The sequence below is a fragment of the Cupressus sempervirens genome, chromosome 4, assembly GCF_028749045.1.
Source record: "Cupressus sempervirens isolate cs-2001-9-10 chromosome 4, ASM2874904v1, whole genome shotgun sequence".
Classification (NCBI taxonomy): Eukaryota; Viridiplantae; Streptophyta; class Pinopsida; order Cupressales; family Cupressaceae; genus Cupressus; species Cupressus sempervirens.
The window spans coordinates 688,102,635-688,127,782 of NC_143121.1; the positions used below are offsets into that span (position 1 = coordinate 688,102,635).

The following is a 25,148-nucleotide window of genomic DNA, read 5'->3' on the forward strand; positions in this document are numbered from 1 at the left end:
AAGAGGAAGAGGAAGAAGGAGGAGATGAAGAAAAATAAGTACAAGATTAGTTGCTCAATTTTTGAGTAGGAAGAGGAGGAACACAAAGAGGAAGAAGAGGAGGAAGAGGAAGAAGCAAGAGATGAAGAAAAATAAGGACACAAAGTCAAATTAGAATAGAAAGAAAAAGAAGGATCATGATGGAGAAAAAGGAGAATGAAGGAATGAGGAAAAATTACTCAATTGTTGAAGGAGGAAGAAGAGGAACTCAAAGAGGGAGAGGAAGAAGAAGAAAAATAAGAGGAAGAGAAAGAAGTAGAAGGATATGAAAAAAATAAGGACAAAAAGTCAAAGTAGAATGCAAAGAAAAAGAATGATTGTGAAGGAGAAGAAGGAGAATGAAGGAATGTGAAAAAATTGCTCAATTATTGGAGGATGAAGAGGAAAAATGCAAAGAGGACGAGGAGGAAGAAAAAGTAGAAGGAGATGAGAAAAATAGGACACAAAGTCAAAACAAAATGCAAAGAAAAAGGAGAGTGAAAGAATGTGAAAAAAAATGAGGAGGATAAGGGAAAGAACTAAAGTAAAGGACAAAGAAGGAACAGGAGAAGGAGAAGGAGAAGAATTAGAAGAAGTAGAAGGAAAGAAAATAAAAGGTGAAGTAGAAGGAAATGAACAAAAAGGTGGAAGAGGAAAGGATGTAAAAGAAGAAGGAGGAGGAGTTATATGATAAAATAAGAATCGTGCCTAGATCATTTTACACTTTAGATGAACTGTAATTACCATAATCACATAAAATAGTATAATTAGTTATGTTATATGAAATACTTGATTAAAAGTATAAAAAGTAATTATAAAAAGAACCAATCAAGAAAATCATCAAAGCATACAAAACTATTTATAGTTATAAAAACTAAAAAAATTAGAGTTATAACAAGAACCAATCAAGATCATCATCAAAATATACAAGACTATCGACTTAACCCTTAAACCCTTCAAAGGACTAGTCAAAATAACACAAGAATAGATGTTTGTATTTTCCTTTTTCAAAAAACAACACTTTAAGGCCCCGTTTGGTTATGGGAAGAACGGGCACGGAATAGGGTTTTCAGACCCAAAACCAGGTTATGGAGGAAAAACATGGCATTTGGTTCACCAAACGCAGAACCCGGTTTCAATTTTTGTCTGCCAAATTTGCTCAAAAATTGGAAGAAATAACTTCCAGGAAATAGGTGGAAGTTGAAATGAAAACTAGGTTTTGGGTTTTTATGAATGCATTTGAATAAATCGTCAGGTCTGCAGAATCTGCCTTAGGTTTTTGGAATAACAAATTGGGATGTTGTGTTGTTTTTGGAAGATGATGGATTTTTGTGCTCTATTGTGTGAAGGTGAGGGTTTCTGGTTTGCTAGGTTTCTTGGGCTGTGACTGTCGCGTTTGTTGGGCTATGGTTGTTTGCTAGGTTTGTTGGGTTCCTTGTGGCTATGGCATTTTCTGTGATTTCTCCGCTTTGAATGGTGGCGACAGTTTTAAATGGTTCTCTTCTCCCACCCACCTTTGCATACTAGATTTTTTTGGGGTTTTTGTTGTTCATTCAAACATAACAGTTTGTTGCACATCTGGTTAGAAAAATAGCTAAAATATATGCTCAGGAATGAGTTCCAGTATGTTTAACTCTGATTACTTGTATATATCATAGTTAAAGTTTTAATTTTTTGTACTCATACCAATGAAATTTATAAGTATATCAATACCTTTTATCTATACATAGTTTATAATGGTTCTATTTCTATTTTCTATCTGCTTAGCAATTTAGTCAATATATGTGGTAACTGTTTGTTTCAAATCTATTTTTAAAATAGTCAATACGTGCTCACTAATAAATTTGAGTATAGTGTTGTGAGAGATCATTACCAGTGAAATGAACAATTAAATTTTGTAACAGTTTCTGGTTGTTTGTTTCAAATCTGTTTAGCAAAATAGTCAATATGTGCTCACTAATAAATTCCACTACATTGTTGTGAGAGATCAATACTAGTGAAATGAATAACCAAACTTTGTAACGGTTTCTTGCCAGTAATGAGTTCTAGTATACAGTTGTGAGAGATGAATGCAATACCATTAAATAGAGCCAATTCATAAACTTGTGCTCACTAATAAATTCCAGTATAGTGTTGTGAGAGATCAATACCAGTTAAATTAATAACTAAACTTTCTAACTGTTTCTTGCCAGTAATGAGTTCTAGTATACTTCTATGAGAGATGAATGTAGTACAATTAAATAGAGCCAAGTCATAAACTATGTATGGATCAACTATGTATAGATCAATGGCAATCATGGCTTTTATCTATACATAATCAATATGTGCTCAATATGTGCTTAATAATGAATTCCAATATGTGCTCATGTGATTACCTGTATATATCATAGTGTCAATCAAGAAAAGCATGGAAATCATGGCTTTTATCTATACATAGTTGACCTATACATAGTTTATCATGGTTCAAATCTGTTTAGCAAAACAGTCTAATATATGTTGTAACAGTTTGTTTAGAATCCGTTTAACAAAATAGTCAATATATGCTCACTAATGACTTCTAGTATAGTGTTGTGAGAGATCAATACTAGTGAAATGAACAACTAAACTTTGTAACAGTTTCTTGCCAGTAATGAGTTCTAGTATACTGCTATGAGAGATGAATGCAATACCATTAAATAGAGCCAAGTCATAAACTATGTATGGATCAACTATGTATAGATCAATGGCAATCATGGCTTTTATCTATACATAATCAATATGTACTCAATATGTGCTCAATAATGAATTCCAGTATGTGATCATGTGATTATGTGTATATATTATAGTGCCAATCATAATAGCAAAACAAGGCAATCATGCTTTTATCTATACATAGTTGACCTATACATAGTTTATCATGGTTCAAATATGTTTAGCAAAATAGTCCAATGAGTTCCAATATAGTGTTGTGAGAAATCAATGCAATACCATTAATCAAAGTGAATCATGCCAATGAAATGAACAACTAAACTATGGATATATCAAGTATGTATTGATCCATGCAAAATCATTCAAAACACTTATGAGGTCATAAACTATGTATAGATAAAAGCCATGATTTCAAACTATGTATAGATCAATGCAGAAAGAAACTCTATTCCCACTGCCAACAATGCTACTTTTCATCTTCTAAAAGATGAGCCAAAGTTTTAGCGAACCCAACGATTTACTAAAACACATTCATAAAAGCCTAAATTCAGGTTATATTATGTACATGTGTATGTGTACATACATACATGTGTTTGTACATTTATACATGTGTGTACATGCATACATACACACATACATACATACATACATGTGTGTGTACATACATACATGTGTGTGTGTACGTACATACATGCATACATGTGTCTGTGTATACATACATACGTGTATACATACATACGTGTATACATACATACATTCATGTGTTTGTACGTACATACACACATACATACATGTGTGTGTGTGTGTACGTACATGCATACATACATGTGTGTGTGTATACGTACATACATGCATACATGTGTGTGTATGTACGTACATGCATACATACATGTGTGTGCACATACATATACACATACATGTGTGTATACATATAGACAAATGGAATCAGTATTATGTTTTCGTTGGTATAGATAGATTACATGGAGTAGAATGACACATTATTGTAATTTTCTCATTATGGGCTTATGATCCTCAGTAGTTGGTACTCCTTGCTGTATTTGAATAAATAATTGACTTCTTAATGCAATGAGGCTAGCAAATAATCATGTTGTATCTCGATAGGTGATAGTTGATATCTCATAACTGATAATGTTTAAATTGTCCACCTTTTAGGTCACTAATGGATCTAATGGAGAGTATAGAGGTCCAAGGAAGCATAGTTAGGAAGACCACATACACCCGCTTTCTCACAATTCTTTTTGCTTTTGTTGGCATAGACAAAGTACTGGTAGCCCGAGAAGCCAGTTAAATGGGTAAACGAATAAGAAAAGGAAATTCCTTTTGTAGAGACATTATTCATTCGAATGAGGTGGATTGTCATGATCAGATTCAGATGAGTAGGGCAGCCTTCTTTTCTCTAGCTGATATTTTGAGGCTGAAAGGAAGCTTGAGAGATATGATCCACTTGAAGTTAGAGGAACAACTAGTGATGTTCCTCCACACCCTTGGGCACAATCTAAGGAACCGCAAGATTGCCCATAACTTTGGGCACTCAGGAGAGACAGTCAGTCGGTACTTCCACAAGGTTTTGATGGTTGTCTTAGCCCTTCACAAAGATTACTTCATACCGCCTGGTCTAGGTACTCCTCTTGAAATTAGTTGGAAGGATTGTTTTGAACCATTCTTCAAGGTAAATCACACATTATTACAAGTTTATTGTCTAGAATGTTGTCCTTATCTTATTATTACTTGAGCATACATTTGATCAGTGTATCATATCCCACAGGATTGCATTGGAGCCATTGATGGAACCCATATTCCAGTGCGAGTTGATGTGGACATACAGGGTAAATATCATGATAGAAAAGGGAACCTATCATAAAATGTTATGGGTGTCTACTCCTTTGATTGTAAGTTTCAATATTGCCTTGCTGGTTGGGAAGGCTCTGTTGCAGATAGCCGTGTTCTAGCCTCAGCTCTATCCAGATCAGATCCACTTGTAGTTCCCCCTGGTAAGCCAACTCACATTTTAATATACTCAAGGTTATGCTAAATGGTTCAAGTATTGACAATATACTTTCTTTATGTAGGAAAATATTATCTCGTGGATGCTGGATATCTAAATGCACCTGGATTTCTTGCTCGTTATTGGTGTACACACTACCACTTGAAAGAGTGGTTAAGAGAAAACCCAATAAACTTTGCACATGAGTTGTTCAACCATCGACACTCTTCTCTTAGAAATGCAATAGAACATACATATGGTATTCTGAAGTAGCATTTTCCAATCTTAAGACATGAAACATCTTATGATATCATGACACAATCCTATATTGTTTTAGCATGTTGCATACTTCACAATTTCATTACGATAGAGGATGGCCTTCCATCGGAAGAAGCTATTGAAGAGGAAGATGATTGTGATGGGATAGAGGTACCACTACTTGAGACATATGGGTTGTCTCAGGAGGATAGAAATGAGTGGGCCAAATTTCAAGAAGATATAGCAAATAGGATGTGGGAAGATTATAGATCTTGAGAATAAATGATTTATTAGAAGGCAATGTGCTTTATATGATTAAATTGATGTATGCATATACAATGATGGTGTGTGATTTTGTTATTCTGATATCAGTCCTTGCTACATTCTAATTAAATAAAAAGAACATTAACTTTCAATTTCACTCCTAAATTATGTACAAAAATTGTTGATCATATCTGCAATACACAATCCAACTTGAAATATAGATTACATTGTTTTAAATGCAAGAAAGCACATTATTATACATCTTTGCATTGAGAAAGTACAATAACATGCTTCATAATGGGGCTCATGACTATTTACTTACCATTGATATCACCATTTTGTCTTGCTAGTAGTTTTTTTGATGTTGATGTATTATCATCAATTATTGCTTAAAATGTGTATCATCTTCAGTTAAATGCTTTCAAGTTTATTAAATGTTAGCCTCATTGCATTAGGATGTATTAAAAAATGATATTTAAAGTTTATCATCTTCAATTTTAAATGAAATATAGCAAGGAGTACCAAATGATGAAGATCATAAGCCCACTAGTAAGAAGAGAACAACGAATTTGTTGAAAATCCTATTTTTCTAATGTTACTGCTTGTTGCATTCCATTTAAATTTAAATAGCAATAACTTTCAATTTTAGTTGTATGATTACTTTAAATCGTAATATGTTTACCTATTCAATATGTTAGCCTCGTTCCATTATGACGTATTACAAATTGATAGTTAAAGATTTTAACCTTCAAATTTAAATGAAATATAGGAAGGAGTACACAATGGCATATACAGAGCTCATGATGAGCATGGACGGATCTAATCATGTGAACCAGATGTGTTCTCCCATTACTTTGAGTGATATAGATGGATCCCTCGCTATGAGCAAAAAATCTTCTTCTTCAAAGAAGAAAATGTGGACAAAATCGATGGAACACAAGTTTCTAGACTTGCTCCTCAAACAAGTCCATCTTGGACAGAAAGGTGAAGGTGGGTTTAAAAAAGAGGCATGGACTGCGATAGAGAGGACATTCAATGCAGTGATGAACTTGAATCTGTCACGAGATCATTTTAAGAATAAGCTGAAAACATGGAAAGTAGGATATAAAGTAATGAAGGACTTGAAAAATACAAGTGGGTTAGCTTGGAATGAAGAAACTCAAACTGTGGATGCTAAGGATTCAGTGTGGGATGACCTTTTGAAGGTAGGATGATCTTTGTACTCTTTTCATTGAATAAATTTTCCCTTCTTATTTTAATAATGAAAAACTTACAACCTAATCCATCTATTAATGCTTACATGTAGAGGAGAGAATTCAAAAATGCAAAAATGTATAAGAGGTCACCTTTCCAATATTTCAATGAGTTGGTTGTAATTGTCAGTAATGACATTGTTGAAGGGTTTGCATCTACAATGCCCCTTGATGCTGAAGAAGGGCACCCTATGAACGATGCATTTAACGTGCTTGATGAGGATGATACCAATTGTGGTACACCTCTTGACAACCAACTAGATATTGATGAAGAGTTATATCATTCCAATCAGTCAAGTGCAACTGTTAGAGGGACTCCACCATCATCATCAAGGAGGGGAAAGAGGAAGAAGACATCTTTGGCTACATCATTGGATGTGATATGTGAAACTATGAAGGAACTGAAAGATGGACTCAGTAAGCCTCAGATTGTAAAAGTGGATAAATCTAAAGATGATAATATTTTGACTGCTGCATATACTGCTCTCAAAGCTGTCCCTGAATTGAGTTGAGAAATTTTTGTGAAAGCATATGATACCTTCATGCTTCAACGTGAAAGAGCCAAAGGGTTCTTGATGATGGATGAGGCGGAGAGAGTGGAGTGGATTGCAATAACATTTGGTACCATTTAGCTATTTCAGCTACTGACTGGATTGCAATGACTTATGCTACATGAATACTCTATTCAATGGTTTTGCATTAATCTCTAATAGCACTAAACTGAAACTATATTGATCTCACATCACTATATTGGAACTCATTATTGAGCACATTTTGAATATTTAATTAGTGATCTCTCACAACACTATACTGGAAGTCATTAGTGAGCATATATTTACTATTTTGTTAAACAGATTCTAAACAAACTGTTACAACATGTATTGGACTATTTTGCTAAATAGATTTGAACCATGATAAATTATGTATATGTCAATTATGTATAGATAAAATCCATGATTGTCATTGATCTTCCATGTATCCATACATAGTTTATGAGTTGGTTGTGTTTAATGGTATTGCATTGATCTATACATAGTTTATGACCTCATAAGTATGTTGAATGATTTTGCATGGATCTATACATACTTCATATATCCATAGTTTAGTTGTTCATTTCATTGGCATGATTCACTCTGATTAATGGTATTGCATTGATCTCTCATAGCACTATACTGGAAGTCATTAGTGAGCATATATTTACTATTTTTTAAAACAGATTCTAAACAAACTGTTACAGGATGTATTGGACTGTTTTGCTAAATAGATTTGAACCATGATAAATTATGTATATGTCAACTATGTATAGATAAAAGCCATGATTTTCATTGATCTTCCATGTATCCATACATAGTTTATGAGTTGGCTGCATTTAATGGTATTGCATTGATCTGTACGTAGTTTATGACCTCATAAGTATGTTGAATAATTTTGTATGGATCTATACATACTTGATATATCCATAGTTTAGTTGTTTATTTCATTGGCATGATTCACTTTGATTAATGGTATTGCATTGATCTCTCACAGCACTATGCTGGAAGACATTAGTGAGCATATATTTACTATTTTGTTAAACAGATTCTAAACAAACTGTTACAGCATGTATTGGACTATTTTGCTAAACAGATTTGAACCATGATAAACTATGTATATGTCAACTATGTATAGATAAAAGCCATGATTTTCATTGATCTTCCATGTATCCATACATAGTTTATGAGTTGGCTATGTTTAATGGTATTGCATTGATCTGTACATAGTCTATGATGTCATAAGTATGTTGAATGATTTTGCATGGATCTATACATACTTGATATATCCATAGTTTAGTTGTTCATTTCATTGGCATGATTCACTTTGATTATAGGTATTGTATTGATCTCTCACAACACTATATTGGAAGTCATTAGTGAGCATATATTTACTATTTTTTTAAACTGATTCTAAACAAACTGTTACAACATATATTGGACTGTTTTGCTAAACAGATTTGAACCATGATAAACTATGTATAGGTCAACTATGTATAGATAAAAGCATGATTGCCATGTTTTGCTGTTATGATTGGCACTATGATATATATAGGTAATCACATGAGAACATACTAGAATTCATTATTTAGCACATATTGACTATTTTGCTAAACAGATTTGACACAAATAGCCAGACACTGTTACAAAGTTTAGTTGTTCATTTCACTGGTATTGATCTCTCATAGCACCATACTGGAATTTATTAGTGAGCAAATATTGACTATTTTGCTAAATAGATTTGAAACAAATAGTTATCACATCTATTGACTATGCTAAGTAGATAGCATATAGAAATAGAACCATGATAAACTATGTATAGGTCAGCTATGTATAGATAAAATCTAGTGATATACTTGTAAATTTCATTATTGAGCACATATTGATTATGTCTAGATAAAAGCCATGATTGCCATTGATCTATACATAGTTTATGACTTGGCTCTATTTATATGGTATTGCATTCATCTCTCACAACACTATACTAGAAGTCATTACTGGCAAGAAACTGTTACAAAGTTTAGTTGTCCATTTCACTGGTATTGATCTGTCACAGCACTATACTAGAATTCATTAGTGAGCACATATTAACTATTTTGCTAAACAGATTTGAAACAAATAGTATGTATGTACACACATGTATGTACATACATACATATGTATGTATGTATGTGCATATGTATGTACACAAATGTATGTACCAATGTATACATACTTGATCTATGCATTGCATTGATCTCTCACAACACTATACTGGAACTCATTACTAAGCACATTTTTACTATTTTGCTAAGCATGTATGTATTTATGTGCATATGTATGTATGTATGTACGTAGGTATGTACACACATGTATGTACGTATGTATGTATGTATGTGCGTATGTATGTACACACATGTATGTATGTATGTATACAAACTTGATCTATGCATAGTTTAGTCATCCATTTTATTGACATGATTGGCATTGGTCAATATGCAGGATAGTTGTTCATTTCATTGGCATTCACACGATTGGCATGTGAAGTAATTCCAGATGGTTAATTGGCTTTGTGTAATGGTATTGCATTGATCTGTCACAACACTATATTAAAAATCATTACTGAGCACATTTTAACTATTTTGCAAGCATGTATGTATGTATGTGTGTATGTATGTATGTACATGCGTATGTATGTACACATGTATGTACATATGTATGTCTATGCATATGTATGTATACACATGTATGTACATATGTATACATACTTGATCTATGCATAGTTTACTCATTCATTTCATTGACATGATTGGCATTGGTCAATACATAGTTTAGTTGTTCATTTCATTGGCATTGACATGATTGGCATGTGAAATAATTCTAGATCATTAGTTGGCTTTGTTTAATGGTATTGCATTGATCTCTCACAACACGTAGTTTATAATCTCGTAAACGTTTGGTATAGTTGTTCATTGCATTGTTAATTAGAGTTATATTTGAGCCATACATACATGGAATACACAAGGAGTCGCAAATGATGAATGCTCAATTGTAGAACTTGAAAGCATATAGAAATGTGATTTGCTAGATGATTGTATAGTTCATGATTTTGTCCTATGTTATATCTATAGTCCTAATTTTCTTGCATATGTTTTTATTTTTTGTCTTTTTGTCCCTATTTGATTTCCTATGTATGTTCTCATTGACAAGATTATCAAAAGTATTGAGGATTTCTGGTAGATGATTGTATAGTCATGATTCTGTCCCATGTTATATGTATATTCCTAATTTGCTTGGATATTTTTTAAATTTCTTGTTTTTTTTTCCACAATTTGGTTTCCTATGTACGTGCTTCTTGAGAAGATTGTCAATGGTATTGATAAAGTGTCTTTCTCTTGTATTTTTTTATTGCTCTTGATTTGATGATATTGCAGGACCACACATGCTGATAAAAAATGAGCTATCTGATGATTTTTTACTGTGTTTGTAAATGGTCAATATTTTTGATGCCACTCCTTGGTGTATTCCATTAAAAAAAAATCAGGTTTTAATTTTTCAAGCATGTTTAGTTCATATATGCAGGATTGACTATCTAACAATACATATAGTAATTGGAAGATTGAGCAGCATGAGAGGGTTTCCGTCGAATGTGGGGCATAAGGGCATACATCGTGGATTTCTCAGTGTTTTCATATTTAACGGTGTGCTGTCGAATGTGGGGCATAAGTGCATACATCATGGATTTTTTAGTGTTTTCATATTTAATGGTGTGTTTTCACACCACCATTCAAATCATGGATATTGTTCTATCAAGTTAGCAAGTTTTCATATTGTTCATGGATATGTGATCTAGTTAGAAAGTTTTCATATTGTAGTAATTATGTGAAATTCATTATCAGAATTTCATGATGTTAAAATATGATTTATATGATTAATGATTTTCATGATCTTTTTTTAAAAAAATTGCATGTAAAATCTATGTAGCCAAAATTCCACATTTTTAAAGAGAATTATTGACAAAGCATCATTTTTCTTGTTAAAGTTATCATCAAATGTTTAATGTATGTGAATGTAAAATGGTATATTTTTTCCTATATAATATTTCACATAAAATTTTAGTTGCATATTTTGTTGAATAATTAACTAATTTAATAAATTTATTAAAAGGGAGAGATACATAGAGGGGCAGAGCGTGCGGGATAGGAAGGGGGGATGGAGGGACGAAGGGAGAGAGCGAGAGAGAGAGAGAGGAGCTTGTGTGTTCCTGCATCTGTAGAAAGGTGTCTGTTGATGTGTGTCTTATGACTCACCAAACAGTAGAACAAAATACCGAAATATCTTATCCTCTCTTGAATATATATCTTTCTATGACCTCATCAAGATCTTCAAATGTCTCCTCTCCAATTGAAAGCATTTTCCAAGTCAAAGATAGCTAGCAAAATACTTTTGGTCTTTTCCTCCCTCCACAATATCCTTGTGTGCATAAACTCCATTGAAAATGTTCAATTTTAGAATCAAGTGAGTAGGCCCTTTCAAGCTTGGACGGCTAATACTCTCCCTTGGCTCTTTATCTACTAGGAACTTAATGGTTTCATTCTCTTGTTCACTTTGTGAAATGGAATCCTCTTCCACAAAATATGGATCCTTAACCTCCTTATCCTTATCCTCTTCACCCTGATACTTATCATTCTTCAGTGAACTCTCTTTGCAAGTTAACTCAACTAGGTACTTCACTTTTGTAATAGTTTTCACCCAACAGGTAAGGATGCTGCCTTCTGCAATTTTTTCTACAGGATCTATATCTAGATCATCAGAAAGCTCCTCTTTCAATATTATTCTTTTCAAGCCTAATTCCAGATCATAAATTATACAATGATTTTGGACTCTGCAGGCTGTTGCTTGGACATTTTTTCCCACTGATAGGGTCTCTTCATTTTCTCCAGTCAACAGATAAAATTCCTCATCCTAGGATGGCTCTTTATATGGCGATCGCAAATCCTTAAATCCATGTAACAATTCACTCTTTAAGTCAGCAAGGGTTTCCTTCTTTTTATTGGATGTCCATTGCTCCACACTTCTAGCATATTCATCAATATCAAGGGCATTTAATAGATCAGGATTTTTTTGACATGCCCAACAGCCATTTCTTGTGTTTCCTCATCCATATCATCTATATCATGTCCAGCTTCTTCACAATATATGTTCGTAGCCATTTTCTTGGCAAGTTCATATGACTTTGGATGAATTCTAGTATCATCCAATGGATCCATAATATGGTTTCTAGATGCTGCTTGTCCATTCCCTCTAACCCTTAAAAAAACCAATAGCATTTATAAAGACAAGTCACTTCATAGCCTCTATAGTTGGTTGTTGTAACCATTACCTGCTCAACAACTTCATACTTTTCATCTGCAGTAAGGAAATGTTCCAGCGAATGAAGCTTCAATGATAATATTTCTTTGCCAGGACTACATAATGTTGCAACCATGGCCAATGGATTCTGAAGATACCAACCAAGAGCCATAGCATGCCTCACAATCCCTCTCTGTGTCGGCAACTGGTCCTAAGAGATGTAAGAATTCTCATATAGTGTAGGCAATAATTCATCTGCATAAACAACATTTATTGTGTCCAATCCTTTTGCCAAATCACATGGATGAACACATAGGGAGGGATAGAGGGAGGACACAAACAAACACATATTTAGTGGCTAAGTCACAAGGTTAGAGTTTGAGTTCGAGTTTGACAATTATGAAGTTCGGATGAGCTTGACAATAAATTCAGTTCGATGATAAATTTGTCTTACATAATTTTTCAAAAATATATAATATATATGATCACAATTTCCAACAATGGGACAAAAATTAACTTTGTACAAATGATTGCAAGTATGATTATTTTTTACTTTTCTTTGCTAATAAATAGAATTAAAATAAAAAATAATAATCATTTTATTTATTCTTGACTAACAAAATAAAACTATGAATATTCAAGAATAAAAAATAATAATGTGGTCTAATTATAAATAAATTAAAAATCATAAATATTAATACTTTACTCATTATAATCCTTGTGTTTCACTAATAAAATAAGATTAAAAAAATTTACATCAAATTCCAATTCCAATTCGAAAATGAACAACCAAACGCAAGAAAAAGATATTCCCAGTCATATTCCATTCCAATTCCAATTTCTAAATTGGCAACCAAACGCAAAATATGAATTTGAAAATTCATCTTTCGTGTTAACCAAATGGTCCAACTATCTTCTTAAAATTTATAACCAGGTTTTCGAAAACCTGGTTATGAGGGAAATTCATCTTCCCCAACCAAATGGGGCCTAAACACATTAAGAAATATAACTGGATGTTTAAAAATTTTCTTTTTTGAAGTCACTCAGATATTATTATTACTTGAATAATGATGTCAAAATGAAATGGGCATTTGCTTTACCCTTAAAGAATTAAAGAATTACCTTGTCAATGTGCTTGTACAACGATCAGAGATGGGCATTCATGCTAGGTAAACAGTTCTGCAATTCTATTTCATTTATCAAACCAATAAAATATCAATATCAACAATAAGAGATAGTAGAACACACAAAAAGGCCCATCACAATGCCTTATTACAAGACGAAAGAGAAGTGTCCGGTCCTAACAAAACACAAGAACCCAAGAAAGCCGAGTCACAATGCCCTACACTACAAAACATACTGAACTCTCCAATTCCAGCAACACTACGGAAGATCCTTCATAACGAACTAACAATAGAAACTCCCACATTATAAGGCCATGAGAATAGCCATTATTACTAAGCAGTAAGCAGTGACTAGTATAAAAGCCCTTCAACTAAATCGTCGGTCGGTGTGAGCAATGGGAGTATATGTGCCAGTGTTGGCGGGGGCATATGTATTACTCTTAGTGTTGGCAGTGGTGTTGTAACCTTGCGTGGCGAGGGGATCATGGTGTGCGGTGCCACTCTGGTCAGTATGTTTTGCCTCTTCTGTCTGAGCAGCATGCTGGGCCTTCTCAGCGTGAGCCCTCCTCTCTGCCTCGCTTTCCCTCGCTTCCTCCTTCTGCTCAGGAAATTATATAGTCACACCATTCGACAATGTCTTTAATCAGGCCTCAGATTACATGAAGAGCCCAACAAGGAGAAACGGAGCAATTGATGTTGGTAGCGTTAAGATACATGCTTCTTTTTATATATTTTACTAGCTAGCAAATAGCAAACATGGATGAAAATACTACTTCAATAACTTGTATAGCTGACTTTTCAGAAGATCTGAATTATTGAAATACATTTGAATGATTTATATAATTAAATTATCTATTTATACTTAAAGTTTCAATTTAATATGGAAAATATTGTTTCAAGTTTATAGATTCACATATTTATGAAATTAGGATCTATCATTTCTTCTTGACAAATACAAAAATTAAATAGCTTATAAAAATTTCTTACATTATTCTAGATTATTTGACTACATAGTTCGTATGTAATGTTCTTAGATTAAAGAATTTTTTTGGAAAAAATCCTTTCAAAATATGACGAAATGAAGCATTGTCTAAAATTAAAGAAAATTCGAAAAAAAAAAAATCCTTTCAAAATATGGAGAAATATTTTTGAAAATTGTATTTTTTGTAGTATAGAAGGAAAAACAAAATCCAAAATGCTTTCATTTTGTTCTTTCAAATTTTGTTTAAATATTTTTCAAGATATGGAAAAATATTTTCAAAAATGTATTTTAAGTTCAAAAGGGAAACAAATCTTCAAAATGGCTTAAAGTTTTTAAAACAATGATTTTTCTAATAATATATATTTTTAACAAAACATATCTTCTAATATAAACTTTAATTGAAATTTACTTGACTAGATACATGATTTAAAAATCCAAAAAAATTCCAAAAACAATTCTAATATAAAGAAATGATTTTCCATAAGAGTGTGTTTTGAAAATTTTCATTGTTTTCCTCTATATTTCAAATTTTATCTAAAGTTTTTAAAAACAAGATTAAAAACAAGACTTTTCTAATAACATACATTTAAATAAAATATATCTTCTGATATATAATTTAATAAAATGTAACTTCTTATATCTTGTTGAACTTTACCTTAATTAAAAATAACTTTCTTTAATAATCAAATATATTCTATACTACATTTCAAGTATAGCTCCTAAATTTTTTTATTGAAAAATATGATTTCTAGCTCTATTCAAGGAATTTTAAAAGAGGCAACCTTGGACTCTACTAAAGGAAGTCTAGCTTTCTTTACAAAAGACTAAATTGATCCTTTTAAAAAAAAAAAAAACTTAAAAAAAAAATACTAAAAATTTTTAAATGCCAAAAATAACTTATAGTAAACTACATTGCATTGATGTTCGAAAGGATTTAAGAATTCAAAACATAGTGCATCAAAAATAATTTAGGGTCCATTTGGTTCCTAGAAGATGACAGCAATTGGCTTTTTCAAAATCCAGATTTGAAAATTTTTGCATTTGTTTCAAAATTGGAAAAATGGAATTAGCATACTAGACTTCCACTTTTACCTCAAAACTAGTTTTTCGAACTTCCTACTAGCAATTAGGAATTGAAAATCAAAACCTGGATATGTTTTTAAAGGAGTATAGAAACAATAGATTGGACTACCTTTTGAAATTTTTTGTCAACTCCAAGCTTACACATAAAAATGTGTCTTCACATGCATATTCTAAGTGAAACAAATGGTTCAAGTAACATCCTAAAAATCAAAATGAAGATTTGCAAAACCTTGATTTGGTTAAACCAAGGTTTGTAGAAATCCTGATTTTCTAAATTTCACGAACGAAACAAACCCTAATGTATATGGAAAATAAGTAGATGTCATAAGCAAAAAATGATAAATATTTTGAAGTTATAAACCATATAATTGATAAGAGATCATACCTAATAGACTTGGAATTTGATGGTCACCCTATTATCAAATTCATACATTTTATAAAATAATAAATTTTAGAAAATAATTATAAATTAGTAATTTAAAAAAGTCTCTAAGTTCATAATTTGCATATTAATATTTTAAACTGATAAAACAAGTACATAATATGTTTTAAAAATATTGTGTATAATGAATTTTGATGGTTTAATAATAAACTTAAGTATCATATTGATGGTTTTATTAAAAAATAAAGCATTGCAATCTATATAGTTATATGAGTTAAAATTGGGAAAAAATAGCCAATATGACCATCAAATTCCATGTGTGACACCTAATTTAGAATAGATATTAAATAAATATTAGTTACCTCATAATTATCTAAAGCTAATCTAGAAAATAATAGAAGTTATATCCTGCACATTGAAAAATGAAATATAACATTTCATCCAATATCAAATATGTATCATTGTAAATTTATACTACATTGTTGCAAGAGTAGTGGTTGTTCTAATATTTAATTCTAGGCTAGTATTGTTCTATTTTATTTTCTTTTTCTATAGTAGTTGTAAAATGGGCTCTTTACTTCGACATAAGTTAAATAGTGATTTTGGTGATAAATATAATATAAAATAATATTTAATAAGATAATTTCTATCATTTTGAAAATTTATTATGTAAAACTAAGTTAAAAATTATGGACATGTTTGTGCCTTCTATATGGAATACCTTTAGGGTGTTATATCTTTTAAAATAATTTTTGTATTATAAATTTTCTATTTATTTATTTAAAGTATAATTTATCAATTTTAAAATTAATATAATAAAAAAATTATGTTGAATAAGATCATTTATATATCTTTGAAATGTAAATTATTATGTAAAATAGTAAACAAAGATAAACAAAAAATTGTTAAAGGCAAAAATAGAAAAATAGATCGAGGAAAGAGAAAGAAATACCCAATTTTACATCCCAATTTTTTGACTTAATTTTAAACTTTTTCATAATTGTTGGTTTGAATGAGTTATTCTTTCATGATCATGTGAAATAGGTAGTTATTTATAAATGTGGTATTAACTATTAATGTAGATGGTTGTTAACCAATAAATGTTATTAGTGATCAGTAGTTGTTTGATTTAAATTAACGATTAATACATTTTTATGAATTATTAAGGAATTATTTTTATGGTAGAAGTGTTTTATGGGTGATTGTAGGAGAAGATGAAGATGGGGCTAGCATTGCTAAACAAGATCATTAGAATGGGTTGTTTACTTAAGTTTAGACATCAAGATTGGTAAGTATGACCTTAAACTCCCTTGGAAAGGATGCAACGACTTGATCACAAGTCACATTTTTGGGACCACATGAGCTATTAAGAAAAACAATATAAGAAAACATAAGATAATCTAAATTAAAATATAACACATACCTCAAGAGATTTTTAATTGATCTTCAACACTTTATTATAATAAATACTTACATTTGTACACATAAATATAAAAAATGAAATGGCACCAATAAATTATAATAACATAATTTAATGATGTCACCCCATAAATATACTTACATGAATGTGCATAAGTATATATTATAATAATAAATATTTGAAACTATAGTTTTTCCAACTTTTTTTCTTCTTCTTGAACCTTTTATTTTCCCTCTCGTTCTTTATTGATTTAAGCACTGGGTAAATCAAATTGACATATGTTGCATAATTGGTGAAAGCCAAGAAGGTACAACCTTCCTTTTAATTAACCTATGAATGAAGTCTAGCACTATTTCTTATTTATTCATGTGCCTTGTTGTATTAAGACATTAAAACTTCGCATCTGTGTTACCATCAACCTTTCTTTACCACTATGAACTTTGCTCTATTAATCTCTCTAGCATTTGAATCCCCAACAGCCCATGACCCAAGGTTTCCATTTTATACTTCCAATATGAGCATCCAATATAATAGCAATTCTTCTATAAGAATCTAGCCTTGCAGAAATCCGCATTGGGACATCTACAACTAAAGGAGAATAGATTCTAATTTTTGGATGCAAGGATTCAAGCATATCTAGTGTTACATAAGGTCATGATATGACTTTTTCACTATTATTCTTATTTCTTCCAAAGCAGCCAATTAGGCATCTAGGAATTTTATCATTTCAATCTTATTTTTAAAATGAATTGCTACTTACTCAATGTCCTTATTATCAGTCCTCTTTCCTTAAATTTCCATAAGTCAATTTGATATAACCCATGTGTAAGAATATTAAAATCTAAACTGGAAATACTATCCAAAGAGTAATGTTGATCTGAAAAGAAAATATTATTTATACAATTTGTGATAGAGGATATAAAGAGCAGAATGCTCATGAATTTTCTAACACTTGGGATTCACCAATAAAGTAGCCATGAAATGGTGAAGAGGTGTAAATAAAAAGTGTAGAGTGCTCATAATATTTCAAGCACTTAGGAATCACCAGCTATAAAAACACATATGGTGAAGAGGTGGAATGAACTTGCAAGGAAATAGAAAAGAAATCAAACATGAATAAGTTAAACAATGAAAAACTTAATAGCTCAGGCTTATCCCTGTAATGAAACCTATTATCAAGTGGAACGATTGTGATAGGATCAATGAACCCATCAAAAATCCTTGGCCAAGGTAGTTTATAGGCTTATGTGTCATCTAATGATCATTTGATGTCACTAAGTGGACACTCAAAACACTAGGATGTTCAAATGGCTAGACTGAAGAACATCTCAAGCCTGATCCCAAGGTAGAGAGGGTCATTTTAATATAATAGAATGTGTGGGATAAGTATGGTCTGAGTTTGGGAGGTTAAGCCTATGACAACGCTTCTCCTCTCACCAATGTCAAGGCTTGCACAACCAAATAAAAGATCCTCCGATGATGCTTGTATGTTACTTTCTTTGTTGTTAAGCATTTACTTTACTTATTTTCAAATATGATAGTTAGTCGTTAATCTATTTATTTCAGCTGAACATGACTACAGTTAGGAATAGTTAATTGTTATTTCAATTGAATATGATTATGTTTATTTTTAGTTGATCAGGATTACAATTATGATAGATAGTCTTTACTCTATTTATTTAAGCTGACCATGAAGTTACAGTTATAAATCATTAATAGTCAATCATGAATATTATTACGGCTATTTTTTGTTAATTGTTAAAAGTAGTCATTATCATGTGAAAAGGATCTAATTATTTATATAAATTTTGGGAGGTTTTAGTATAAAATGTCATTGTTAGATATGAAAATCCATTTGTCACACCCAAGCTTATGTTTACCCTTATACGAATATGGTTCAAATATGCTTAGGTTAGTGAGGTTAAGCTTAGGTTAGAGTTTTAAAAGGGAATACTAGTTAACATAAGGTTAGGGTTAGTGCTCAAAAAAGATTCGTATCTATTTAAACTTGGACAAAGTTTTATTATTCTTTATGCAAAGTTAAATAGGAAAGTTAAAGATTTTCATTTCTCATTCTCCCCACAAAAATGGAATTCTACACAAATTAGATTTTATCATATTTCCCCATATGTATACCATATATATATATATATATATATATATATATATATATATATATATATATATATATATATATATATATATATATATATATATGATATTTTAGTAAATATTTTCTTATAATATTTGAAAAATGTAACTCATTAAATTTTAAATTTGACCATTTTAAATACATTTATCTATATTATATTAAAATTATCAAGTACTATCTTATGCAAAACTCTATAAATATTTTTAATTTTAAAAGATTAAAGTAAAATTATAATATTATTTTTTTTTTTAATTTTTTTTTTTTCTATTTTTTAAATAAAATGGTTTATGTTTAACTTATATAAGATTTTAAGCAACATAAAATTTGAGGGTTATATTGTTGTTATCTTTAATACTTTTCTTAAATTCTAAGATTACATTGAAGTCATCTTTAATATTGTTCTTAAATTCTAAGAAATTTTTTTTAAAAAGGAGGAAGAATAGTCATAATATATTAGTTGCTCAATTGTTTAGTAGGAAGAGGAGAAACACAAAGAGGAAGAGTAAGACAAAGACGAAGAACAAGAAGAGGAAGAAGAAGGAGATGAAGAAAAATAAGTACACAAAGTCATATTATAATGCAAACAAAAGGAAGGATCTGCAAAACTCTATAAATATTTTTAATTTTAAAAGATTAAAGTAAAATTATAATATTATTTTATTAATTTGTTTGTTTGATTATATATTTTTTAAATAAAATGGTTTATGTTTGACTTATATAAGATTTTAAGTAGCATAAAATTTGAGGTTTATATTGTAGTTATCTTTAATACTTTTCTTAAATTCTAAGATTATATTGAAGTTATTTTTAATATTTTTCTTAAATTCTAAGACATTTTCCTATAAAATGAAGAAGAATAGTCATAATAGCTTAGTTGTTCAATTGTTGAGTAGGAAGAGGAGGAATGCAAAGAGGAAGACGAAGAGGAAGAGAAGGAAGGAGGAGAAAAATAAGTACATAAAGTCAAATTTTAATGCAAAGAAAAAAGAAGGATCTGTGAATCTCTATTAATATTTTTAATTTTAAAATATTAAAGTAAAATTACAATATTATTTTATTGATTTTTTTTTTTGTATTTTCTTTTTTTCAAATAAAATGGTTCATGTTTGACTTATATAAGATTTTAAGTAGCATAAAATTTGAGGACTATATTGTAGTTATCTTTAATACCTTTCTTAAATTCTAAGTTTATATTGAAGTTATCTTTAATACTATTCTTATATTCTAAGACATTTTCTTAAAAAAGTGGAAGAATAGTCATAATAGATTAGTTGCTCAATTGTTGAGTAGGAAGAGGAGGAATGCAAAGAGGAAGAGGAAGAGGAAGATGAAGAAGACGAATAGGAAGGAGCAGATGAAGAAAAATAAGTACACAAAATCAAATTAGAATGCAAAGAAAAAGAAGGATGGTGATGGAGAAGAAGGAGAATGAAGGAATGAGAAAAAAATAGTAATTGTTGGAGGAGGAAGAAGAGGAACTCAAAGAGGGAGAGGAAGAAGAAGAAAAATAAGAGGAAAAGAAAGAAGTAGATGAAGATTTTAAAAAAAGAATTTTTTTTTTAAAAGGACAAAAAGTCAAAGTCGAATGCAAAGACAAAGAAGGGTCATGAAAGACAAGAAGGAGAATGAAGAAATGTGCAAAAATTGCTCAATTTTTTGGAGGAGGAAGAGGATGAACGCAAAGAGCACGAGGAAGAGGAAGAGGAGGAGGAGGAGGAGGAAGAAAAAGAAGAAGTAGAAGGAGATCGAATAAAAATAAGGACATAAAGTCAAAATAGAATGCAAAGAAAAAGGAGAGGGAAGGAATGTGAAAAAGGACAAAGAGGAGAAGAGAAAGAATAAAGAGGAGAGGAAGAAGTTAAAGTAAAGGATAGAGAAGGAACAAGAGAAGGAGAAGGAGAAGCATGAGAAGAAGTAGAAGGAAAGAAAAGAAAGGGTAAAGTCAAAATAGAATGCAAAGAAAAAGGAGAGTGAAGGAATGTGAAAAAGGACAAGGAGGAGAAGGGAAAGAATAAAGAGGAGAGGAAGATATTAAAGGAAAGGATAGAGGAAATGATAGAGAAGGAACAAAAGAAGGAGAAGGGAAAGAATAAAGAGGAGATGAAGACATTAGAGGAAAACATAGAGAAGGAACAAGAGAAGAAGAAGGAGAAGCATGAGAAAAAGTAGAAGGAAAGAAAAGAAAAGGTGAAGTAGAAGGAAAGGAATGAAATGGTTGAAGAGGAAAGGATGTAAAAGAAGAAAGGGAAAGAGGAGTTATATGATAAAATAAGAAACTTCCCTAGATCATTTTGCACTTTAAATGAATTGTAATTACCATGATCACATAAAATAGTACAATTAAATATATTATATGAAATATTTTATTAAAACTATTTAAGTAATTATAAAAAGAACCAATCAAGAAAATCATCGAAGTATAAATTTTTTTTATAGTTATAAAGAGTAAAAAAAATAGAGTTATAACAAAAGTCAATCAAAGTATACAAGACTATCAACTTAACCCTTATACCCTTCAAAGATACAAGAGCTAGTCAAAATAGCATAAAAAAATGGATGTTTGTATTTTCCTTTTTCAAAAAAGGGACACATTAAACACATTATGTCTCAAAAAGGGACACATTAAACACATTAAGAAACATAATGTGATGTTCAGAATTTTCCTTTTTTCAAAGTCACTCAGATATTATTATTACTTGAATAATAATGTCAAAATGAAATGGGCATTAGTTTTACCCATAAAGAAACTGGATTTTTAGAATTTTCCTTTATTCAAAATCACTCGGATATATTATTATTATTATTATTACTTGAATAATGATGTCAAAATGTCAAAATGAAATGGGCATTTGGGCATTTGCTTTACCCTTAAAGAATTATAGAATTACCTTGTGAATGTGCTTGTCAAAATGAAATGGGCATTTGATTTATCCTTAAAGAAACTGGATGTTTAGAATTTCTTTTTATTTGAAGTGACTCAGATATTATTATTACTTGAATAATGATGTCAAAATGAAATGGACATTTGCTTTACCCTTAAAGAATTATTAAAGAATTACCTTTTGAATGTGCTTGTATAATGATCATCAAATGTGGACATTCTTGCTAGGTAAACAATTCTACAATTCTATTCCACTTAACCAACCAATAAAACATCAACAACAAGAGATAGTACAACACACCAAAAAAAGCCCATCACAATCCGCTTCCTTCTTGTGCTCAGGAAATTATATAGTTTATATAGTCACACCATTCTTTTTGACTTTTGTATCCCAAGATCAACCTCTTCTTTTTGGCCGCTATCAACTACTTCAAAAACTAACTACGTAACTGAAATGGGCATTTGATTTATCCTTAAAAAAACTGGATGTTTAAAATTTCTTTTTATTTGAAGTGACTCAGATATTATTAGTACTTGAATAATGATGTCAAAATGAAATGGACATTTGCTTTACCCTTAAAGAATTATTAAAGAATTACCTTTTGAATGTGCTTGTATAATGATCATCAAATGTGGACATTCTTGCTAGGTAAACAATTCTACAATTCTATTCCACTTAACCAACCAATAAAACATCAACAACAAGAGATAGTACAACACACCAAAAAAAAGCCCATCACAATCCGCTTCCTTCTTGTGCTCAGGAAATTATATAGTTTATATAGTCACACCATTCTTTTTGACATTTGTATCCCAAGATCAACCTCTTCTTTTTGGCCGCTATCAACTACTTCAAAAACTAACTACTTAACTCAAATCATGAAAACTCGTAAACTATGTTCTCCTTCATCAAAATAAAAGATTAAAAAACAAGAATGGATCCAAAGTCAAACGAATTACCTTGTGGATATTGTTATTACTTCAATAGAGATGTCAGAGATGTCAGAGATGTCAAATGAGATGAACATTTGCTTTACCCTTAAAGAATTAAACAATTACCTTGTGAATGTGCTTGTATAACGATCAGAGATGGGCATTCATGCTAGGTAAACAATTCTACAATTTTATTTCATTTATCAAACCAATTAAATATCAACAACAAGAGATAGTAGAACACACAAAAAGGCCCATCACAGTGCCTTACTACAAGACGAAAGAGTAAGTGTCTGGTCCTAACAAAACACAAGAACCCAAGAAAGGCCAGTCACAATGCCCTACTACAAAAACATACTGAACTCTCCAATTCCAGCAACACTACAGAAGATCCTTCATAACGAACTCACAATAGAAAAGCCCACATTATAAGGCCATGAGAATAGCCATTATTGCTAAGCAGTAAGCAGTGACTAGTATAAAAGCCCTTCAACTAAATCGTCGGTTGGTGTGAGCAGTGGGAGTATATGTACCAGTGTTGGCGGGGGCATATGTATTACTCGTAGTGTTGGTGGTGGTGTTGTAACCTTGCGTGGCGAGGGGATCATGGTGTGCGGTGCCACTCTGGTCAGTATGTTTTGCCTCTTCTTTCTGAGCGGCATGCTGGGCCTTCTCAGCGTGAGCCCTCCTCTCTGCCTCGCTTTCCCTCGCTTCCTTCTTCTGCTCAGCCATCCCCTTCTCAGTCCTGTCATGCGCTGACACCTTCTCCATCTGCAATACATTACCAACCAACATTAGCCTACTATTTATTGACCAACATATGATTTCCAGAAACAAGAGCGCCCACTAACCTTTTCTTGGGCGGAAGCCTTGGCCTTTTCCATGCCCTCCTTTGTAGTGCTTCCTGCGTTGCTCATCTTCTCCTTCGCTGCCGCCGCTGCATTCTTTGCCGACTGCATCTTTGCTCTGCTAAGATATGTGTCACAACAATATTATGCTTCTTTACGCTTACTCGAGAGTAATCCTCTTTTTATGTATCTGAATTCTAGGGACTCTGACTGATGGAAGAGTGTGAGAAGAAGCGATGATATATAGAGTTGGGGAAGAGGATAGACACTGAATGGGGAGCTACGTGGGGAAGGACGCGTTTCAGGGAGAGTTTACACGCGTAAACGAAAAGGTTGTCGAGGTGTTACATTTAGTGCACGCGGTGACGCGAGGGAGCAAAACGTCCTGCCACGCTTTTTTTTAATATTTTACTTTTTGTCTTTCAACCCAACGCAGTTTGAAGTAGAAGTTCTGATCAGCCTTTACTGGGGTTTCAAAGTGAATGGTCCGACTTCTTTGTTACCTTTCAGTTTTTCTATTTAGGTCAAGAGTTAGAACTTTGACAAATAGTTCTTATTATTATTATTTAATAATTTTGCATCCAATCCTACTGCATGGGGAAGCGCGAAGTTATGGTGTAGGAGCAGAATGGATTATTGGTGGTAAAAAAGTGTATCTGAGTTCAATTGTAATGTCGCAGCCATGCTATGCAAAAGAGGAGAAACAACATGGAAGTGAAGTTTGGTGATTCACATTAAGATTGTCTCAATTCTCTGCATCTTAGATTTATTATTACTAACACTTGTATCAGAAGGGGATATGTCGATAGGTTTTATTAAAAAGGTAAATTGAAGATATTGTATAATTTAAAGAAAGATTTATATTTGATAGCATAGGATTAAGTTTATATTCTAAAAAAGGTAAATTTGTAAAGATTGTATGATTCAAAGACGGATTTAACTAAAGAGACTAGATGAAAAAGTTGAATCTCCATCAAAAAAGAAAGATTTGAAATT

General features: G+C 31.4%; 1 protein-coding gene across 1 annotated transcript; it reads right to left on the reverse strand.

Moving 5' to 3' along the window:
- Positions 1 to 23,467: 23,467 nt before the first annotated feature.
- On the reverse strand, positions 23,468 to 24,358 carry LOC149563144 (uncharacterized). Its single transcript, XM_089823973.1, has 2 exons — positions 24,156 to 24,358; positions 23,468 to 24,075 (listed from the first exon to the last, which is right to left on the reverse strand). The coding sequence occupies exons 1-2, from the start codon at positions 24,261 to 24,263 to the stop codon at positions 23,794 to 23,796; spliced, it is 390 nt and encodes a 129-aa protein (XP_089680099.1). The 5' UTR covers positions 24,264 to 24,358; the 3' UTR covers positions 23,468 to 23,793.
- Positions 24,359 to 25,148: the final 790 nt, after the last annotated feature.